Consider the following 22,761-nt stretch of genomic DNA (forward strand, 5'->3'; position numbering starts at 1 on the left):
GAGTCATGGAGGTGAAAAACAGAATGCGTACGGCTTGCTTGTGGTGCAACCAGCACTTTGGTGCTGCTGTAACTTCTAGGGGGAGGCGGGGAGTGAGGCCTGCCAGGGAATCACATTAAGGAGCTCGGTCTTTGTACAGCTGAGATTGGGGAAGGAGAGAAGGGTTATGAAGGGAGAGTGACAAGATCAGATTTTCTAGCACCTATTCCATGCCCTTGTCGTGTTAGGTGCTGGAGCTACTAAGATACATGACATGATAGTGATCTGAAGGTGCTCCTTCTGCACTGCCCAGTTTTTTTGTCTCTTTTCTTGTTCTACTTTGGACCTGCTCCACCTTGATCTACACCCAGAGCACCTTTCCTCTCCACTCAGTGCAGATTGGGTGGTCAGTGTCCAATCCTCCTCCTTTATTTTAGCCCAGATCAAGATCTAGGATGGAGGATAACAAAATTACTCCCTAATTCCTCAGCAGGATGAACATACAGTTTTCACTTAAGAAGCCATCTATCATCTTGTACCAGGCAGTCCTGTGCTTCAAGGCACCAGAAAACCGTGAAGACCGCAAGACCTGATTCCCTCGCTCCACTTTAAGCCTTCAAACAAATCTACCTTTATCAGGAGACTTTGAACAAACCTGTCCTTCGAAAACTGACGCACCCGTCCCCTGGGGTCTGTGCACCCCTTGAAACGTGAACCCCATCACTCTATATGCAAAATTTTGAGAGCATCTGTATATCTGTTAAGAATAACCACTAAATCTTTTACATTGAAAAACAAAAAACCTGAAATATTGAGAGGCCGTATTGAATTTTTGTCCTCCAGCAGGTGCTCTGTAGGGCTTTTCATCATTGCATTCACATCTCTGTGTACGTAGTCTTATCCCTTTCGGTCCTTATGATCCTTCTGTTGCTTGCCAAAAGCAAATACCACTGCTAAGGCTTTCAACTTCCTGTTCCCTTCCCCAAAGCTATTTCCCTTTATCTCTCTCACAGCCCTCCCCTGACTACTCGTTTAAAAATAGTGAAACCCATCTCTTTTTCCTAACACTATAGTTCCAATTTTTGCATATCTCCTTGTCTTGGTCCAAAAGCATACTTTTACTGAGCTGCAGTTAAAAATTAATATTATGTATTTATTCTTTCATAAATTACTAATCTTCAGTATAACATTAGCATAGTTAACTCGAAATCTTCATTGTATTCTAGGTTAAAATACAATTTACGATTTCCTAATTGTTGAACAATTGTTTCAAATTTTTCACTATTAAAACATAATGTTGCCAATGCATAGTCTTTAGGCGTAGAGTTTTTCTCTTCTGATGAACTATGGTATGTCCTTACACTAGGTTTGCAAGAGCAGCTTGCAAGAGCAGGATTACTGACTTAAAGGTATAAATATCTTTATGGTCTTTGATATGGGGTTGGCATAATGCAAGCAAAATGTATTAAAGTCTGACTGATACACGTTCCTGACCTCAAGAGAGTGGTAAATTAAATCACGGATGCAGCATCTGCAGGCTGCTCATCCCGCATTCACTCCGTAGGAAGCTCAGGTCATGTCCTTTCATGTTTAATCAACTTCTGCTCTTAAGTCTTAGAGGTACATAATATCAACTACCAAGGGTGAAGACCACATGACAAAGAATTAACCACAAGACATTAAAATGTTATTATGAGAATATTATACTGGTGCCATTTTCAGCTTATGACATTTGTTAATGTCATTTAAACTTATAAAAGATAAATTTATTTGAAAAGGCATTTGCAAGCAAAATAATTATATTTTATTGAAAATTCAGAAGTTACAGTACTTTAAAACAGATGTTTTCATATGATAAAGAAAAATAAGTTACAAGAAAAAGAACTGACAAGTGCAATGATACTCAGATTTCATTCAAACTAACAAAATCACTTGAAAAACATAAAAATGGACAGTTTAATTTATTCATGGTATAAACACGTATTTTCCTATTTGTTATCTAGAAAATTCTAATGGAATAATTTTCAGAGTGATCTTTCAACACATCATCTTTCTGGACACAATTTAAACCGTAAATTAGTATCAGCATCTAATTCATGTAGATTACTGGGGTGTGTGTGTGTACATAAGAACTAGCTAATTTTAATATGAAATATTAAGGATGAGAGTAATTTGTCATTTATCATAGGGCAATAAATAGCATTTCTAAAGTGTGTTTTTTAATCTCCTAGGTCAAAACCAACCACTTTCAGAAAAGTGGTCAACCAAGTGAGCACTAGCGGCATAAACAAGATTAACCGTAACACTGCCAAAGCACTAACTATTATAGTCAGCCATTTCATATCAGGAAGCATCTTCTTACACCTTTTATTTAGATCAAAGTTTCTCAATTTTCTTATGAAAATTTTCTTATGAAGGGGAAGCTAGTTGAGCCAAAAAGTTAAAATAGACTAATTTTTTTAAAACTCATTTTACATCATCAATGGTCAATATTTTTACCAAACTATTTTATTCCTCAACAGAAAATATTCACTGAGCCACTGGTCTTAAATAATTTTATTTATTATTTCCATTAGCTCTATTCTGCATCTTTTCCCTTTCAAATGAAGAAAGGAGAACTGAGTCAAGACCTAATGTGGTATATACACTCCTAGTTAACAAATGCACTATGCAGACGCTGTATTAACATCTACGGTGAAGAGACGCCACAGGGAAGCTACACTACAGTAAGACCTGCGCTTTGCCACAGCTAAAAATGGCACTAATGTAGAACTTTAATTAATATTTTCACAGTACTTTGCAGTTAGAGAGCTTTTCTATAACTATTATGAAATTACTGAATGAAATTAGGCCCTGTTAGGACATTTACAACACACACACTGCACAAAACTCTTATAAAAATGTTAAATGCATTGCCTAAGCAAGAGGCAGAAATGGTTTTAATAAAGGAGAATCCAGTGAGGACAGAATTAAAACATAATGTGGCAGTTGCTAATACAGTAGTTTTTTCATTTGGTAACACCACACAAATTGGTCTTCAACCAAGAAAAAAGTAGTTCTTATTTAATTGTGGAGAAATCTGGCCATGTGAGGAAAAGAAGATCGTTTGACAAAAAACTGTCTGAGACCCAGTGTTTTGACAAGTTGACTCTGAAACTAATGAAATCCTTTCGGATGTAAGGGAATAGTGATCACTGACTTAGATCAGAGGTCATCAGAGGTAAATAACGCTTTCCTTTCTCTCCTTGCCCCAGTAGTAGAAAAGGCTCTCGGGCACTTGATTAGTTTTCAGAGAAGAGGGTACTACACTGTGGCGGAATGCTAAAGTCATTTTAGCCATAACGTAATGGACCAAAGATACCAGATACAAAATTTGACAGGTGCAATCACTCTCATTTTTCCAGGCCCCAAAATAAATGCAACAGTTGGTCTAATCAAAATATCTTCTCCAAAAATCTTTAGAAAATGTTGACTCATTAAAACGAAACTTTCAGAGGAAAAATATATCCACTGATTTTTTTGCAAATAAAATACATTATAAAAAATCCTTAAATAAGAGTGCATTTGTACTTTACATCTAAATAGTGTTTCTTGTTCAGAATTAAAACTACCCTCTCCCTTTTTAGCCCCTCTTCCTTTCTGCATTTCAACTTTTTTCCTGCATTTAAAGCACTGATAATGCAGTGAAGTAAGTACTGGAGGTCGATTCAGCGCTCACTGCATAAGGAAGCCTGATTGACAATGTGCTCAGCATTTGTTCATGCTGAATTTAAAATGTACTTTTTGCTATGATCAACTATTCAAAATTTCATTGAATTTGATGAATTCCATAAGGAAAATAAACAACAGGTAAAAAGTACAAAAATAAAATTTCACACCTAGACTAGAAATGTTATCTGCAGGCAGTTGACAAAAACCTAATAGTGCTTTCTATTAAATAATGGTTTTCAAGTCATTTTATACTGTTATACATTTTTTTAAAAAACATCTAATTTATTCATAGATTCATAACATTAGTTTCAACGACAATTACTTTTCCTATAACTTCTGCATCCTCTCAATATGACTAAAGGCTCAACATAACAGATTTGACATAAAAGTACTAAATTATTGGTGATATCTAATGCAATCGTTTAAAAAAAGTTTTGATTCTTATGATTTTGTACCAAAATAAAGCTTCTTATATATCTTTAGGATTGTACTTGATGACTTGTTAATGATTTCAGCATAAAATACTTGAAGTAAGTTAACATTTACATATAAAAATATAGAATATATACATTACAGCGATCCTGATGATATCTTGCAGTATTACAGATTAGAGTACCACCAGTCTGATTAAAAAGGTCAACATGTTTTAAAGTTATGAATTAAAAAAAAAATCAGGATTCTTAATGTTTTAAATCTTCCACACCAGGTGAGATTCCTTGTTTTGGCGAATAAATGGGCTTGAAGAATATGGAGTAACAGAAGGTATTTCTCTGGAAGAAGGCTGGAGTGTCTCAATATTTAGCAAACAGTTTATTATTGTCTCGATTTTTCCTAAGCATGAATCTCTTTATGGTTCTTTTATTCTACCCATTCAGATCACTAAGAGGCTATATAAGGAAGCCACAGGCTGGAAAGAGTGCACATATCCTGTACTTTGTCAGATATCTGTTTTCTGCCATTAAGAAAGACGGTGCCTACAACACCTGGAAAGGGAGGAAAGAGGAAGGAGAGCTCAAGCCACACACAGGACAGCTGGGCCCCTTCAACCAGCCAGCGGCTAAACCAGCAAGTGGTTCCTATTCTGTTTAAAAAACACATTGCTCCTTTCCCTTGTTGAGGTTTAAATGACTGTAGTACAGGCTTTTTAGAGTCCCTGATTTTCTGCTCAGGTCACACACACTATTCAAACATCACTGCTTTCAAAGTAGTAAAATACAATTAAATAGACTAACACTAAAGTTAAACTGAACATAATTTATTCTTTTTCTTAGATGTGATGTGAAAAATAAAAAATCCTGAACTTGGAATCAAAAGATCAGGTTCTCTTGATCTCAAGGCTGAGCGGTCTTGACCAAGTTACTTAACCTCTCTGGGCATCCATTTCCTCAGGTAAAAAATAAGGGAACTATATTGGATAATCTTTAAAAAGTCTCTTTCGAATTTGGTTGAAACACTAAGAATTTGGCACAGTGCCTGTTGGTTTTCATTATGAAGATCAACCACCATTATAGAATAGTTCAAAAATAATTCTGGTTTTTGGGATTTTCTGATGCTTACATTATGGCTAATGGAGTTTTCTATACTCCCAGGGGCTAATCATAAGTATTTGGCTCTCTAACAAAAACATAATCGAGATTTTTTACATTGTACAAAAAGTGTACTTCGACATTCACTGGGATGGTCTGGAGATTTTTGTCACCTGTGTCCTTCTCTAATTCTCTTCTTCTCGAAATCCTGTTCTCTCCTCAACTGGGTGGCAAAAGCACAGCATGAGGGTAAAAGAGAGAATCTTGGTTAAAGTGTTTCTGATTGAAGAATAATAATAGAAGTCTTTTTCTTCTTTAATTTTTTTAACATTTTAATTTTTTTAATTTTCAAAACTAAATTTTTTGAAATTATTGCTAATACTTAAAACCAAGAATCTGTCGTAGTTTACCACTACTGGTAAAGAATTATAATTTACTGACAAAATATCAATACTGTGCCAAAAGAAAACAGAGTTTGGTTCTATTTTTAAGTATATGGCAATGTATTCTACTAGTTCTTATTTTAAGCATTTTCAGAATTGAGACAAAGGCAGAAGACTCATAATTCTGCTTCTACTATTTAAAACCAGATGTAACGCATGTTGAATTCAAATTGAGTGAAGGACTCTGCGGAGTACCAGCTATAACTCTGGGCGTAGGATAAATAATTTCTTCAACAGTTACATATGTACCTAACAAGAAACCAACAACTCCAGTGAATGCTATGGAAATATTTTTCAGGATCATCCATATATTGTAGTGTTCCTTAGAAAATGTAAGAATTTCAACCAAAGGTGGTAGGATCAGGGCCAACGTGCTGCTGCTCACAGCTCCAACGAAGGAAATCACAATGTCTAAACGAGGAATCAGAACTGCTCCAGCACCTGCAAAATGAAAATACACATTTTTCTTACTTAAAATATCTAATACTTATGTGAATACTAAATGTAGATATTTTCAATACATTAAAAGTAATTAATGCAAGTAGGCACTACTAAACTATTGCTTGCGAAAGAATATGTCATATTTTGCTCTGAGCAAAGAAACCAAAACAGTGAGTGAAATTTCTTGGACTCTGACTTGTCAACAGAGTTTCTTATATAAACAACTTAATTTTTTGCTGTGAAATTCTGGGCAAAGAAGTTTGCATAGTTTATTTCCAAGCATTTTCATTACTCTGCCATATAGCTCATTCTAAAATGCACAAAACATGGGGTGTTATGATATAAATAAATCCTTAAATAAATGACAGAGAAGAGATAGCTATTCCTTACACTAGAATTCCAATTAACCAAAATAGAAGGAAGGACGGAAACAGAAAATCATTATTAAGCAAACGCCACAGTCATAACTGTTTCACGAAAAGGCACTGAAGGATGCTAAAATTAGTGGGCAAAAGTATGAGAACAGGATATTTATGTAGTCTCAAAATATCTCCCTACAAGATACTTCCTAATTATAAAGGGAAAAAGAGTACCTTTACAGTGGAGAATTCTGTCAGACCATCTTGGCTGAATGATCAAAGTTAACATCACCAGTGATAAGACATACTGATACCAGGATGTGATGCACTGATAAGTGCAAAGCATCACCTGTAGAATTCTTGTTAAAAATGTTTAACTTCAATCTAATCATAAGAAAGCATCACACAAATCCAAATTGAAGGAAATTCTACCAAATTACTGACACTTCAAAAATGTCAAGGTGAAGACACACCAAGAACTGTCAAGACTGGAGGAGACTAAGGAGACATGACAACTAAATTCAAGTGGGACCTTGGATTGGTTCCTGGATCAGAAAAAGGACATTAGTGGGAAAACTGGTGAAATCAGAATAACGTCTATAGATTAGTTAGTAGCATTGTATCAATGTTAATTCCCTGGTTTTAATAATTGTATTGTGGTATGTAAGCTGTTAACATTACAGGAAGCTGACTAAAGGGTTTATGGTAACTACTTTCTTGCACAAATTTTCTAAATTATTTCAAAAAAAGTTAAAGTAAAAATAATGCACCACTGTGGTCAATAAGAATTTCTTCCAAACTACTGACAAGTTTTCTCCAAGTTGTGATATGGCACTTTCTTGATCTTATCTTTATATTACCAAAAGGTATCAACAGAAGGTTTGCAAAAACCAAGACTCATATTCTTTCTTCAAATTGTCCTTAAATGGTTTAGTGAATGATTTATTGAGGGTTTGGAGTTGCCACCAGAAACAACAACTGAGCGTGCTCACATGCAATCTGTGACAACTATATCGCCAGTGCCAGCAACGACGATTACACCACCACCGCTCTGGCTGTGAGGACTTGTTATGCATGTGCTGGCTCTCCTTTACTTGTCTTCTAAAGCCATCATCTTTCTCTCTAATCTTTGTTATCCCTCTCTTTTATTCCTAAGTTTACTCCCTTTTGCCTTTCTCATATCTAGCCTTTTTCTCTCTTACTGAACTTATATAAATATATAATTTAACTTGTGCTCTTTGTAATTAAGTCTTCAATTTGCAGTCTACTGGTTTCTCTACTTCTTAATTTTTAGTTTATGCTTTTTTTCCTTCCTCTATTCTCTTTGTGGCTCTCAATGCTTTTTAGGAGTATGTGGGATTAATTTGGAACCACCATGTTTCTCAGAACTACAAGTTATTATTTACCATTTTCTATTTAAATTATGAAAGCTAAAACCCTAAAAATTATTTTGAAAGTATAAACCTAGGCTCATACCTACAGGACTGAAGTATAATAAACCTTCCTAAATAAAATACCTGACTCTAAAGAAGTTGGAACTCAAAACTAGAAATATTTTACATAATGGATTCTCTGTTTAACGGATGCTTGCTACATCCTTTTAACATTTCTCTCAAGGGAACTATAATATAAAGCATAACTCTCAAACACAATTAGGACCTTTGAAAATTCATTGAATATATCCATTTTGTGGAGACATGCTTCACCTACTTATAGCAGGTGGCAGTATAAAAGGAAAGCCAGACAAACATGACTAGAACCTTGCCATCTGAAGAGCCTCTCATTTTGGAATCCATTTTACTCAATTTTTTTCAATAATCCAGGCTGTCACTAGTAAATCAGGTGAAATATTGTTGTAAAACTACATGAAGGAACACTACAGGATTTTAGAATTCATTCAGGCTACAATTCCATTTATCAAACATTTTTAAATCATGAAATTTATCAACTAAAGCCATCCTTTAAATGTTACATAACCAATAGATATTTGCTAGTAAAAATGGCTTGAAATGTTAGTTGGTAATATTATTAGTAGGCAAGGAAGAGAAGTGTATATATTTTAGGCAAAAACAACATATAAAACCTCAAAAATCACAAACACGATAAGTCAAAGGATAGTCTGGGATAAGAATAGTTCATTCATTACAAATATTCACTATAAGATTACCATAAATAGGTTGCTCTATGTCATTTAGAGACAGCTATTATGAGTAGATCTATTAAGTACTAATTAAGCTTATTCAGTATTTCCCAAAACTGTATTATAGAGAAAAAGAATGTACCCTTAAGGCACAAAGTTTCCTCTGATATGGAAAAAAAGCCTACTTTAAGTCTATTCTTTGCATATGAAGGGTGAAAGAGGCTTTATCAGAGAGAAAAATAAAATACTTGACCTTACAACATCAACAACAAAACTATGGGAAACACTCTAGCACATAAATTTTAATTATACAAATAGTTAATTTTGCTCTCCATACACCTAATGACTAAGACAGAATATTATGATACAGAATGGTACTTTTGCTCATCTGCAGTGGCAACTAACTTAAATGAAGGATTTTAGTGTCTTTAGTATTCTACAAACTACTAAAGATTTATGCTTTTTGGTACTTATGTAGTCATAGTCTACTAAAAGCAGAAAGCATACTCTCAAAGCCAAGGAGTCTTCAAATTAGAAACAGAAGAATCAGTGAATTGGACAATAACAGAAATAAACAGTACTTAACATATTTTTCAGATTCAACTCAAACATGGAATCAAAATACCGGTTTCAGTGTTCACTATAACTCAAAATTTAACAGCGCTTTCTATAGGCTTGCTTTTAAAACAGTCATGCACCCGCATTACAATGCGTCAGTCAATAACGGACTGCATATACAAAGGTGGCTCCATAGGGTTAGTACCATACAGCCTAGGGTGTGCAGTAAGCTATGCCATCTGGGTTTGTGTAAGTACACTCTATGATGTTCTCACAATGACAAATTGCCTAATGATGCATTTCTCAGACATATCCCCATCATTAGGTGATGCATGACTGTAAAAGCTATTTATCGTAGTCCATGGGGGCCTTTGGCCAGTTTCTATCCACTCTTCTTCTTCACCTCTGAGATGCCTATATGCCAGGTAAGTGCCTATAGGGAACATGTAGGAAGACTCTGACCCATCTTTTCAAGCTTTTGAGTTCTACTAAGAAGATATTCTGACATAATGATTCAAATGCTAAGTGGAGACTTGGACATAACCAATATAATCCAAGCTGATAAGCCCACCACTCTGAAGACCAATACCACAAACTTGGATTCAGTGCTTGGAAAGGATTATGGAACACCGAAAGATACTCAACTTTCAATGCAAATCCAGCTGAGCCTCCATTCTCATTGCTGGTGCTGCACAGTCTGCTCTATGGACATTACAAGGTCCTGTCAGCTCTCCACACAGGCACTAGTAAAGAGCCTGCCCCCACATCTTTTCAAGTGCTTTGGAGAACAGATAAAAAACAGTTTGTCATGAATATCAGTTGGTTTTACTTTAATTTGGAAGGATGTGCCAAAGACTCAAATGAAGTTCAGTGTCCAATGATGTGTCCCAAGGAGTAGAAGGGAATACTGCGTGGTTTGTGTTCTCTCTGTCCAAAGCACGCTACACATGTAACCCTCATACATGGCTGACCAGCTTTAACTACTCTTAACTAAAAGAAAGCAGCAGCAGAGAAAAAGCTGCAACTCTCTGTGCCTCAGCAGACAGGTGGCTGTAACATAACAACGGCAGCCGACGTGCAGAAACGGATGAAACTATTAAAATTCCTGACCTCTTGAACATTTTCCTCAAGCTCATTTAAGTGAATTTCAGTAATTAATTTTAAAAAGAGATCGACTTGCAGAATAGAACTGTCTTACATCTATTGATAAAAGGACTTTTACTGAAATCAGTCTTTTTAGTCAGTCTAGTCAAAATTTCAATAAAAGCAATGTTTAAAAAAATATTTCACAATGTTTTAAAGTAACTTTTTCCTATTGAATGTTTCATTGGTCATCAGAGAACGGGCTTGTTGACTTCATTCCTCAATATGCTTTCCCTTATTAGTTGATATAATTCATGTAAATGATTACTTTGAAAAATACGTTTTATCTACTTTTCCCAGCTTTGTTTCTTCTTCAAAGAAAATGTAATACACCAAGTTCTTTAAATCTAGGCAGAAGCTCCAGCCCAAGCTGCTGAGTGCAATTTACAGAGCTGCCCAGAATTGCCAGCTCCACCATGCTCCAACCTGCAATGTTTATTAGCATCTTCCACAGAATTTCCGAAGCTGCTTGTTCCCCACACCACCAGCAATCCGGTCCCTGCTATCATTCTAGGTGATCCCATGTTCAGCTGTTGCCGTCATCCTTATATTTGTGGTTATAATAATAATGGTGACAATAATAACTTCGAGCCACTTTGTTAATATTTTTAAATCCTATAAAAATGCCATGAGGAAGTCTTAGCTTCATTTCATAATTGAGGAAAGAGGGGCTCAAAGATGGTATGTAATTTGCCTCAAGACACCAGTAAGCAAGTAGTCAGTTTGAACCGTTTGACTTTGAACGGTCAGATCAGTGTGACTCCAAAACTCACGCTCTTTCCACTATACCAAACGCAAGCTCCCTGTCCACAAGTCTCCATTATAATGCTACCTTGTGGAGGCATTTCATAGTGTAAAACCTTAATAAGAGATTATATACACTCTGCCAAATAATAAGTAAAATTAGCCACTGAAATTATTAAAGACCAAAACAAAACAAAACCCATTCCTGTAGGTAGCTATGGAGTGTTAAATATACAAAAGTTAGCAGATATAAAAAACCTGAGGAAAACTAGAACCAAAGTAAAGTGTGTATCAACAATATAAAGGGTCCCTTATGCATCTGATTTATATACATTTATATTTTAATCACCACTGATGCCATTTTCAAAATAATAGTTTGATTTGTTCTTTTAAGGGTGATAAGATCTGGTTTGTGATTTTCTTACACAGTAGTAGAATAACAAAATTTTAAACCAAAAAGTATCCTAGCTAGGTGAATAAAATTGTTTTAAAAATATTAAAAAATACACTTTCAGTAGCTTCATTATAAAAAATTCAATAATAAAAATTATTATGATATAAATATATAGCGATACTCACAAGTAATACTAACCAAGAAGGACCTTATCGCAAATTCACAGATTTGCTTCCATTTAGCATGAAATTTGGATGTGATCACAGGGATAATGATCTCTGCCGGAACATAGAACTGAATTGAATATGTCACAAAGATGCCAAAGGAATACAGAATTTTCACTGATTGGTATAACCTGTTAAAAAAAATTTCAAAATTTAGTCATTCTTTTTTTTCCCAGTTTTATTGGAGTATAACTGACCAATAAAACTGTAATATATTTAAGGTGTACAATGTGATGATTTGATATACATACACACTGTGAAAGGAATCCCACAATTAAGTTAATTAACACATTTATTACCTCACATATTTGCTTTTTTATTTTTTTTTTCATGAGAACACTGTGGATCTACTCAGCAAATTTCAATTATACAATACAGTGTTATCAACGATAGTTACCATGTTATACATTAGATCCTCACACCTTATTCTTCTTATAAGTGAAAGTTTGTACCTTTTTATCAAACTCTCCTTTTTTGCCCCCATCCACCAGCCCCTGGCAACCACCAATCTACTCTCTGTTTATATGCGTTTGACTTTTTTTTCCCTCAGATTCCACATAGAAGTGATACTATGCAGTATTTGTCTTTGTCTGGCTTGTTTCACTCAGCGTAATGCCTTCCAGGTTCATCCATGTTGTTGTTTTAAGATGAATCTAGCTTTCTTCCTTTATTTTTAATGTTAAGATAGACAAGAAATCCAACACAAACTTAGGCCAATATCTAACTAATTAAATGCTTGCTTATAAAAAAGCCAGCTCATCTCTAGGAAATTTCTAGATGACAGACGGACAATTCACTTTGACAGGCCTAGAAAGCTTGAACGTGGCGTGCAAAGGTTTGGGAAATGTTGTCGGAAAGATTTCATTTGAAGCTGAGCCAATGTTCTGAAGGGTAAGCTGAGCCCCGCGAAGAGCTCATGTTTTCTCACCTTTCTTTAAAAAAAATTGAGCCTACTGTATGTCTTTGATATCTCAGTGATCTGTATATAGAAGAAAAACTTCATATTGAACTCTGAGTTACAGTTCTCCTTGCTTGAAAATCTTGGTAGGTATGTCATTAGTTGCAGAAATGTCATCATTCTTAAATCTAAAAGGAAGGCATCTAAACGATTTCAACTTGCAAAGTTCTCTAGATTATATACGAATTCCACCTACGTTCAAGTTACATTAATAAGGGAAATATATTGTTGAGTTGGGTTGTTGTTTTGTCCAAGTAAAATTATCCTTTTGATGCCCAGTGCTTCAAGACAGCACAGCAATTTTAGGTTTTATAAATATCTTTAGATTTCTACACTGTAGACAGCCTCCTGTCAAAACTCTGCATGCATGTCTTGATGAAGACTTTGATAAACATCCTTTGTCTGGCAAAAGAAGACTTTTTAAATAATGACAGAGAAAATGTAGAATTGTAGGACTCAGAGGAACATTACAGAACCTACTCCCTTGGGTTACAGATAATAAAATTATGTGTTGTATTTTTTGAAATTTTGAATATTTTACAACAATCAGCAGAAAATCTCAATCACTCTTACACTCTTTAAGAAGCAAACGAGGGGGCCGGCCCGGCGGCGCAAACGGTTAAGTGCACACGCTCTGCTGCGGCGACCCGGGGTTTGCCAGTTCGGATCCCGGGCACGCACCGACGCACCGCTTGTTAAGCCATGCTGTGGCAGTGTCCCATATAAAGTACAGGAAGATGGACATAGATGTTAGCCCAGGGCCAGTCTTCCTCAGCAAAAAAGAGGAGGATTGGCATGGGATGTTAGCTCAGGGCTGGTCTTTCCCACAAAAAAACAAAAAAAACAAAAAAAGAAACAAACTAAAGGGGGGACTACGAATGGAATGTGCCGCAGCATTAGGGATAGTGATTAACACGACCTCCTCTTTCAGCAGAAACGTCACTGACAGCCAGTCTTCCCACTTAAGAGTTCTACTTTCCCACCTAGAGGCCTGTGTGCATGAAAAGTATGTCTTTCTTAGGAAGAAATTGCAATCATTTTAAAGGCATATTTTATATTCCACTTTTGGTAAAGAAAGCCCTCAACATTAATTAAGCTTTAAGCTTGTTTCTGATATCCGAAGACTTAAAGTAGTTAAGATTATAAACAGTTCTCTAAACTGTGGCCAAGCAAAAAGGAATTCATTAAGTCTCCTCCTATAATGTATTCATCACAGGAGTGAGTAAGAGGAAATTAAAAAGCTGAGTAGAAATAGATTTGAAAATACTATGAACATCATAATTAAGGAAAGAAGAAACTCTTTATGGCTAGCAACAATAAAACCTTAATTTTAAAATGATCTCAGGATATATTTCTCAGCTTGAGGCTCCAAGTTTAAACATAAACGGTCAAGTTACTAAAATGTACAAAATAACTAAAAGACTCCTGCTTTATATACTCTGATATGTAACTGTGGAGAATTAAATGAATATTCTTATTAGTTTATTATTAGAACATTCCTTTTTTTCTAATTATATTTTAACTTACATGTTTTTAAAATATGGTTAACAATATATCTAAAAATATATCATTATGCATATAAGTATAATTACTTTTCTACTGATATAAAACAAGTTATATAGACTAAGAATCTGGTTATTAGTGCCATTCAATAACATTAATTATAGCAATTACTATCATTTGTTGTTACACAGAGTAAAAATCAGAAATAAATGGTTTGGGTCTTTGAGAAGCTGGTATACTTGCTAATCATCAACAAAAGAACAATAGTATAGAAATAAGAGTGTTTAAGAAGAGCCTGCAGAGGCCAGCCCAGTGGCGTAAGCGGTTAAGTGCACGCGCTCCGCTGCAGCGGCCCGGGGTTCGCCGGTTCGGATCCCGGCCACGCACCTACGCACCGCTTGGCAAGCCATGCTGTGGCGGCGTCCCACATAAAGTGGAGGAAGATGGGCACGGATGTTAGCCCAGGGCCAGTCTTCCTCAGCAAAAAGAGGAGGATTGGCATATGTTAGCTCAGGGACGATCTTCCTCACAAACAAAAAAATAAATAAATAAAAATAAAAAAAATAAAATAAGAAGAGCCTACAGTCTTATAAAATAAACTGTTCCACTTTTACTTCTTTTCTGTTTCAAGAACCTACTAATTTCTATGTTTGACATCTAAATTTCCAATCACTCTAAACCATTTTTCTCTACTCAACTTTTCTACAGATAATATCAACCTTTGATCTCATTTTGGTTTAAGCAAGCCTCTATGGTAGGCTGCTTTATGTCTAAGTCTTAGAAATGAAAAGCTGACAGAAGAATCTACCCAGTAAACTCTTTCTCCAAAAAATAAAAAACTTTCTTAAAGTCACAGGAATTTGTTTTGAGGATATATAAGAACATAAAATAACTTTTAAATAACATTTAGTGCACATTAAAGGCATTTTAAAATCACTGCCAAAGTTCTCAAAAGTTAGAGATTATGTTCTATTCTTCTCTGTATACCCCCAATGCACTTAGTAGGTGATACTTATTAAATATTAATTAAATTAATATTAATGATCAAAATGGGTATAGATAGGTAATTCTTAGAAACCACATCCATTCAATATCACAAATAAAAATACTTCAAAGAATAAAATGATTCTTGCTTGAAAATAAAATCTGCTATACTGGTAGCAAAGAAATTTAATATCTTAATAAAGAGCAGAAATGTATGTTTTAAATAATATATGGAATCAGATTATGGGGGAAAAAACATCTAATATTCCAGTGAAAACGTTAGTTTTGAAAATATAGGATTTCAAAATTTTTAATTCTTCTATTCTTTTCTCCACATTGGCTAACAAATCAATACTTAACATAAATTTACAGATACGAATATCTTAAAATTTTTTAAAAGCCAACCTGAGAAATAAGTTGCTGACTGATTCTCTCTCTCTCAGGTTGAATACAGAAGCTACTCTGGACAGAATCTGATAACTCACTTTCCCTCATGGGCGCTTCATGATACTCGGGTTAAGAATCTTGAGGGTTGAAGCTCTGTTAAGAAGAAAGGAAGTCTTTTTGAGGACCAGCTACAATCCTTACCAAGAACCTCACTTCGTTCTACTAAAAAATAAGACAACCAGGGTTATCTGGCATTCATCACGAGACTGACTGCTTTGAACCACTATATGTTTGCAGCATGTTCACTAGAATGTCAGCATTATGGGGAAGAGATTTTCATTTGTTCAGCATGGTATCTCTCGTGCCCGGAACAGTACCTAGTACATAAAAGGCACACAATAAATATCTGTTAAACGAATAAATGAATTTGGCAGATGCCCTTCATTTTGGAATCAATTTAATTAATAACCCTCATTCTGATGAGGAAAGGTAGAGGCAGTTTAGGCCAGGATTCCTAGTTACAGGCAACTTTAGTATTGGAAGAAGATTACTAAGAATTTGTGCAAGAGGACAGAGAAAACAGTCCAGTATATATGAATCTTCTTTTTTCTAGTTTCCTTAAATTTATTTCTCTATTTATTTATTGTGCCTCCTGGTGAATCAATTCTTGCCTCAACATTTTCATCTTAGGCAACAACCTCCTCAGAGGTCAACCCCTTGATTGCCTGTGGGATCAATGAAGACATAGCTCGATTACCTGCCACTACTCGTCAGCTTTACTTCCCGGATTCTTCAGGCTCCTAGCTCCTGAATTTGCTACAAACACGGCCTTAGACTTGGGGGCTGTTCTGTTTTTTGGGGGAAATGAAATCCCAGTTCAATTATCTTAATAAATTAAAATGCCTACCTCATCCCTGTTCTTACATACTTCTTTGCTATTTTTTGATTGAATTTTTCCCATCCATTACATGCTTCATTCACAAAGAACGCCACATGTGAGACAGCAGAAGTCACCTTACTGCTTCTCAATGTTTGTTTGTGTGAAAACCTAATGCCCTTGATATTTCTTAATAGAAGTGCAGGTGAGCTATTTAATGAGTAACTTGTGAAAGTCTAGGCCAGTATTTTTCAAACTCTAGTCATGACCCATTAGTGGGTTATGATATCAATTGAGTGGACTGTGAGAAGTTTTTTTCCTAATGTATAGACTGGAGTAGAGAATATTAAGAAACACTGTATGTAGAAAAACTAAGGGTTTTTATTTAATCTTTTACCTATTTCAGTTATGTGTATGTGTGTGGGTGGTGTGTACCACAAAAATGCATATACATACAGATACATACACACTTATTTCTATAAGAGTTTTTCTATAAAACAAATTTCCCTTTCTTACTGTGGGTTGCAGTTAAAAAAGTTAAAAAGCCACTAACTGAAACCAAATAAGCAGGTACAGTAACTGTGATGGGAAAAAGGTGAAAGGGTATGGAACAGACCTTGCATTTCACATTGGTGAAAAGTAAGCAACAAAACAAAACTGAGCAAATGAGGGGCAGGTCTGGTGGCATAGTGGTTAAGTTCGTGCGCTCCACTTTGGCGGCCTGGGGTTCGCAGGTTTGAATCCTGGGCGCGGACCTACGCGCTGCTCATCAAGCCATGCTGTGGTGGCATCCCACATACAAAATAGAGGAAGATGGGCACGGATGTTAGCTCAGGGCTAATCTTCCTCAGCAAAAAGAGGAAGATCGGCAAGGGATGTTAGCTCAGGACTGATCTTCTTCACCAAAAAAGAAAAAAAAAAACGAGCACATGAAACTAACAACAAAAAGAAAGATGTTTGTTCCTATGATGTATATACTCAAGAGGACAGAACCCAAATAAATACTATTTGCTATTTTAAATTCTCTTAAGAACTTATGTCATCATTGATACTCAATGATTACAGTCAAGTCTCCACATCTTCAACCTTCCCTGACAATGTGTGAAGCTATAAATCTTCATCTTCTAGTTTAAATTCCATAAATTACTATTAGAAGAGTTGGAGAGAGATGTAATCTAAACACAGTCACCTAAAATATTTTATAATGATGTGACATTCACTCTCAAACACAAATCAAAAGACAATACTCTACTTTTAAAGCCTCTGCTGTGAGCTTGCCTAACTCCACATCCATTTTTTCTTCAGACAGATCTCCTGCAAACTTTTCCTATCTAGGACTTCCTTGTTGGTAAGGAGACTCTCTAAGTTAAAGTAATACATAGAAACTTACATCAGAACCTGAGACCATTTGTGTGAAAGAACAGAATCTACATAGAGTGATATGAAAAATTCTTCAAATCAACCCAGATGAAAAGGAACATCATTTTATAGTCTGTGTTGTTACTGTCATGACTTTACTTGTATAGATTTTTGAAATCCAGTATTCAAGCGGTTCATTATTTCCTTTTGGTTCTTTTGCTTGCGACTGCGCTGTGCGTACTTTTCATTCAGAGCGCATACTCCTTCCTTGGGTCTGGCAGTTGCTAGGGGTTCTCAAAGCTATAGGCTAAAATAAACATGGTGGATCATGCTGAAGCATCAATTTTACTCAAAGGTTTTTTTGAGGGGGAATTATTTTTAGATAAAAAGCAACATAGAGATTATGAACTAGAATGCAAAATGTGTACTTTTTTTAATAGAGCATGAACTGATGCTGTACTTGAGGTAGGCTATTTGAGGTATTGCCCCAAGAAACCTAGGGAATGCTTTTTTTCTTTCCTTTGCTATTTGGGTTACTTTGGGGGAAATCTCGGAAAAACACTGCTAAAACATCACTCAGCTGGGACTAGCAGTGGTGCCTTGGTTACATTATCAGGTAACAAGGGAAATGCTTTTAAACCTAGAACGCTATTGAACAAACATTTATGGCCTCTGAAGTGCTGAGCAAAGTGCCAGATTATGGAGATGCATCATAAACCTAGAAGATGCAGGGCTCCTGCCCTCAAGATGTTAATGTTCTAGCTCAGAACTGTAAATTTACTTCATTATCATCTTTAAAATAGACTCTTTACTTCAAAAGCTAAACGTAATACATTGAACAATATTACTCACAACTAGTTTTAAAAGATGATGCCTCAATAAGACTGAGGGTAATAAACAACTAATAATAACTTGGGGCCTCTCTAATCCATACTTGCTTTATCCTGGGGCTGCTTTCTAATTCAATCTTTTCTTGTAGAAATACTCCTTATGAACTCTGAGACTTTAAGTCAATGTGGCGTCAAAAGACGTTTACAGCTTCTCCTAGCTGGTAGCTATTAGTTCCCTAGGATCCTGTGACAGTCGTCAGCTTTCATACTTAGCCAGTCCAGGGTACGCGGCACGTTCTATGACTTCCTAGGCCTATTGCCTGAAGCACAGAAGAAAAGGGAAGAAGCGACTCATACATGGTATATCTAGAAAGGAATCTTAGCTATAATCCCATGATTATTCTAGTTCAAACTTCTCATTTTACAGAAGACAATCACTGTAGAAAGACAAGCATCTCCTCTCCAGTATCCATCAGTCGTGGCTGTTAGTTTAACTGTCCCAGCTGCAGAGACCATAAAGGAATAGACTATAGGCCACAAGAGGCATATCTCCACCATGAAAAAGAATTACCCAACAGAAGTTCTCTAAAGGAGAATATTTATCTTAACTTGCTTTCCTGTTTTTTCCAGATTTTTGTTTCTTAGGATACTTGTACTAGGCTTTCCTCAAAATGAAAAGCAGGTGTCTAGCTAGGCTTTCTTGAATAGAAACTATGATCTGATAGTTCCTTTTCGACAAAGACTTGCAACTAGTTCCATTTTAACTGGAGAGCCATGGCAATTAGGGATAAGGCAAGAGAGCTGGGAAGGGGATATAGAAAAAGGGAAGGATTAACCAGGGCTACTGCAGGGACAGTATCCCCTCCTCCAGATTTCATTGTGAACACCAAAAGCATTCCCTACTTATCCTTGCCCTCTATTCTTTCACATGTTCTTAACTCGCTGGGGAGGGGAACATCTTAACCTGACACGCATGCATACTCCCACTTCAGTTCTTCCTCCGGTAAGATCTTCTTTAACTATTTTTGTGAATTAAGAGTAGGCAAGAATTCTGAGATTGTTTCCATCTACATTTTATATTTGACATTAAAAGTACTTGTCAAACTTATTTATAACATTACTTTTAAGATTTAGTCTAAATATTATTCTAAGTGGGGAAAAATACCCTTCTATTTTCTAGACATTGTATAGTATTTGAAAAGAGGAACTATACTACCATAATTTTGAGCCTTGATTCTCTTATGTTAAGCTGTTTAAGCTTTTAGTCCATATTAAACTATTACAAAAAAGAAAAAAAAGCACATTTGAAGGAAACAAAATTATATAATCAACTATAACACAGGATAACGAAATATATGCTAAACAACTGTATATCTTGTCTGCAGTCACATCTCCACTTGAAACAAATGTATAACATTCAAAATGTTTCCATCTTGAAATACATTTATAAAATATACAAACTATTCTAGGTGCATTCCCTCTATCATAAATGGCTTCCTACATACATTTGTTCTAACAACATTTTTGACTCCAACAAAGCCCCAGGATTAAAATGACTACTGAATGGTAGACAGATTCTCAACAGGAAGCCAGTGTGAAGATATAATATTTAACATTCAAGGTTTCACAGACTTCTATCCAAGCAGCTAAAGGAGCAGTGTGACGTTAATTAAATCAGCCATTTAGTTTATTCATCAAAACTAAGGAGTCACTTTCCACTTTATAAATAAGGGAGCAAGTCTGTACAGTAATCACTGACAATTTTAAATCTCCAAAGACCAATCTCTGAAAAAAGGAAAAATCCTATATATTGCTTCATTTAGCAGAACATGGTTCAAACATTAAAGAGCATATTAAGATGCACCATATTATTTTATTTATTTATAATGTACCCTGAGTTCTGAAAGGACTTGGGTACATAAAATATTAAAGATGACCAGTAAAATAGTGAATGGTGGTTAAGATTCAGCGTTCTTACCGCTATGGCCTGGGTTAGTTTCCCAGTCAGGGAATCAAACTACCCGTTTGTCAACTGTCATACTGTGGCAGCTGCGTGTTGCTGTGATACTGAAAGCTATGTCACCAGTATTTCAACTACCAGCAGGGTCACCCATGTTGGACAGGTTTCAGTGGAGCTCCAGACTGAGACTAGGAAGAAGGACTTGGCCACCCACTTCTGAAAAAATTGGCCATGAAAACCCTGTGAATGCAGGGATCACTGTTCAATACAGCGCCAGAAGGTAAGAGGATTGTGCAAAAGACCGGGCAGGGTTCTACTCTCCTGTGCACAGTGTCGCTAGGAGTAGGAATCGACTGGACAGCACTAGTAACAACAAAAAATGGTCATGGCCCTAAGTGATGGGTTATATTATTTTATCAGGAACCCAGAGTGCTGGACTCTTTGGCAGCAAGGATAAGTATTAAATTTTTTATCAAAGTGAGTCCATATTAAAACAACCCATGCTTTACTCTTATACTTTATTCAAATTTGGAACATCCTATAATTTTTAATCTTTTAAAAAAAAACCCACAAGGATCTGTAAAATCATAGATGGTCTCCTCTGAAGATTATAAAAAAATTCTAGATTACACAAATAAAGAAATCACAGTAAAAATTTTAAATATTTAAACCATAAATCCAAGAATACACTTTTATCATCAAATATTGGTCAACTATATCTATAAAATACATAAATGAAGATTAACAGACTCATATATACCTACCATACATCTTGGGGAAGATTTAAAGTTATGCTGCCTTTGATTTCATCGTGGAAACACATATATCCTAAGGTGGCTAACGTCACATACAAAGCTGTAACAATCCCCATGCCAATATTCAATGCCTGGGGGAAGCGCTTTGATTCTTTCATTTGATTTTCCAGTGGAAGGACCTAAGAAGAGAATGCAAGTAATACAAGTAATTTAAAACAATTTAGTATACTGTCTTATATATACACAAATTAATCTACACAAATTAATCTATCATTTACATGCAAATCTTTTTTCCTTTAAAACAACACTTTTAATTGTTGAAGTACTTTTCTAGATGTTATATATTTTTTTACACTATAGATTTTTAACTTCTTAAAGTAAAAGGATTTGAAATCAGCTCTTAGCAGGCAACCCTGTCAGTTTTTTATAAAATAAACTTTTTCCTTTGGAATAATTTTAGATTTACAGACAAGTTGCAAAGATAAACAGAAAACTCCCATGTACCCTTGACCAGTTTCCCCTATTGTCAACATTTTACACAACCAAGGTACATTTGCTACAACTAAGAACCTTCATTGGTACATTACTATTATACTCAAAACTTTATTTGGACTTCACTAGTTTTCCCACTAATGTCCTTTCTCTGTTCCAGGGTCCCATCCAGAATACCACATGGCATTTGTCGCCATGTCTCCTTAGTATCCCCTGGTCTGTGAGAATTTCTCAATCTTTCCTTATTGTTCATTATCTTGACAGTTTTGAGGAGTATTAATCAGGTAGTTGGTATAATGTCCCTCTGTTTGGGTTTGTCTGATATCTTCCTCATGACTAGACTGAGATTACAGGTTTTAGACAAGGATACCACAGAGGGGAAGTGCCTTCTCATTAGGATACCACACTGGGGAAGTTCATTTTGATCACTTGGTTAAGGCAGTGTTTGCCAGGTTTCTCTGCTTGTAAAGTTCTTTTCTTCCCCCTCATCATACTCTATTCATTAGAAACAAGTCACCAAATGCAGCCCATACTCCAGGGACTGGGGGCATTAAGCTACACCTCCTGGAGGAGGAGTATCTACATAAATTATTCGGCAATCCCTCCTATGTACTTAATTATTAATCATTTATTTATATTATTATGGATTCATTTGTCTTTGTTTTGTACTTTGCATGTGAATCCTAAACACTGTTATTTATTTTGTTGCTCACACTGTTCCAGCTTTGGTCACTGTGAATTCTATCAGGTTGGTTTCTGTGTCCCTCTGACATGCTTCCAGTCTGCTGTTTTTTGAGCACTTCCGTACTTTCTGGCACTACAAGATGCTCCAGGCTCATCTTGGATTTCCTTGTTTCAGCCCTAAAATCAGCCATTTCTCCAAAGAACTTTGGTTCCTTTGTTGGAGAATGGCATTTAGAAATCAAGATCCAGGTGCTGGGTGTGCTTGCTGCTACTGGGGTATCACTGCTTATAGGGCCTCTCAGCAGACAGT

At 35.7% G+C, this 22,761-nt stretch overlaps 1 protein-coding gene across 3 annotated transcripts in view; it reads right to left on the minus strand.

Moving 5' to 3' along the window:
- Positions 1–1,767: 1,767 nt before the first annotated feature.
- Positions 1,768–22,761, minus strand: part of SLC36A4 (solute carrier family 36 member 4) — a 55,594-nt gene continuing 34,600 nt past the window's right edge. For 2 of the 3 annotated variants that reach the window (XM_087433576.1, XM_014785247.2), the window contains 3 exons: positions 21,285–21,454; positions 11,624–11,793; positions 1,768–6,100 (listed from right to left, as the gene is read on the minus strand). In XM_087433576.1, coding sequence (XP_087289702.1) covers positions 5,793–6,100; positions 11,624–11,793; positions 21,285–21,454 — 648 coding nt within the window. In that variant the 3' untranslated portion in view covers positions 1,768–5,792. Of the gene's footprint in view, positions 6,101–8,434; positions 9,936–11,623; positions 11,794–21,284; positions 21,455–22,761 lie in introns of those variants that run through there. The other variant, XM_087433577.1, reaches the window with a different exon arrangement.

This window comes from Ceratotherium simum, chromosome 7 (assembly GCF_057802395.1).
Source record: "Ceratotherium simum simum isolate JZ-2026a chromosome 7, ASM5780239v1, whole genome shotgun sequence".
Classification (NCBI taxonomy): Eukaryota; Metazoa; Chordata; class Mammalia; order Perissodactyla; family Rhinocerotidae; genus Ceratotherium; species Ceratotherium simum.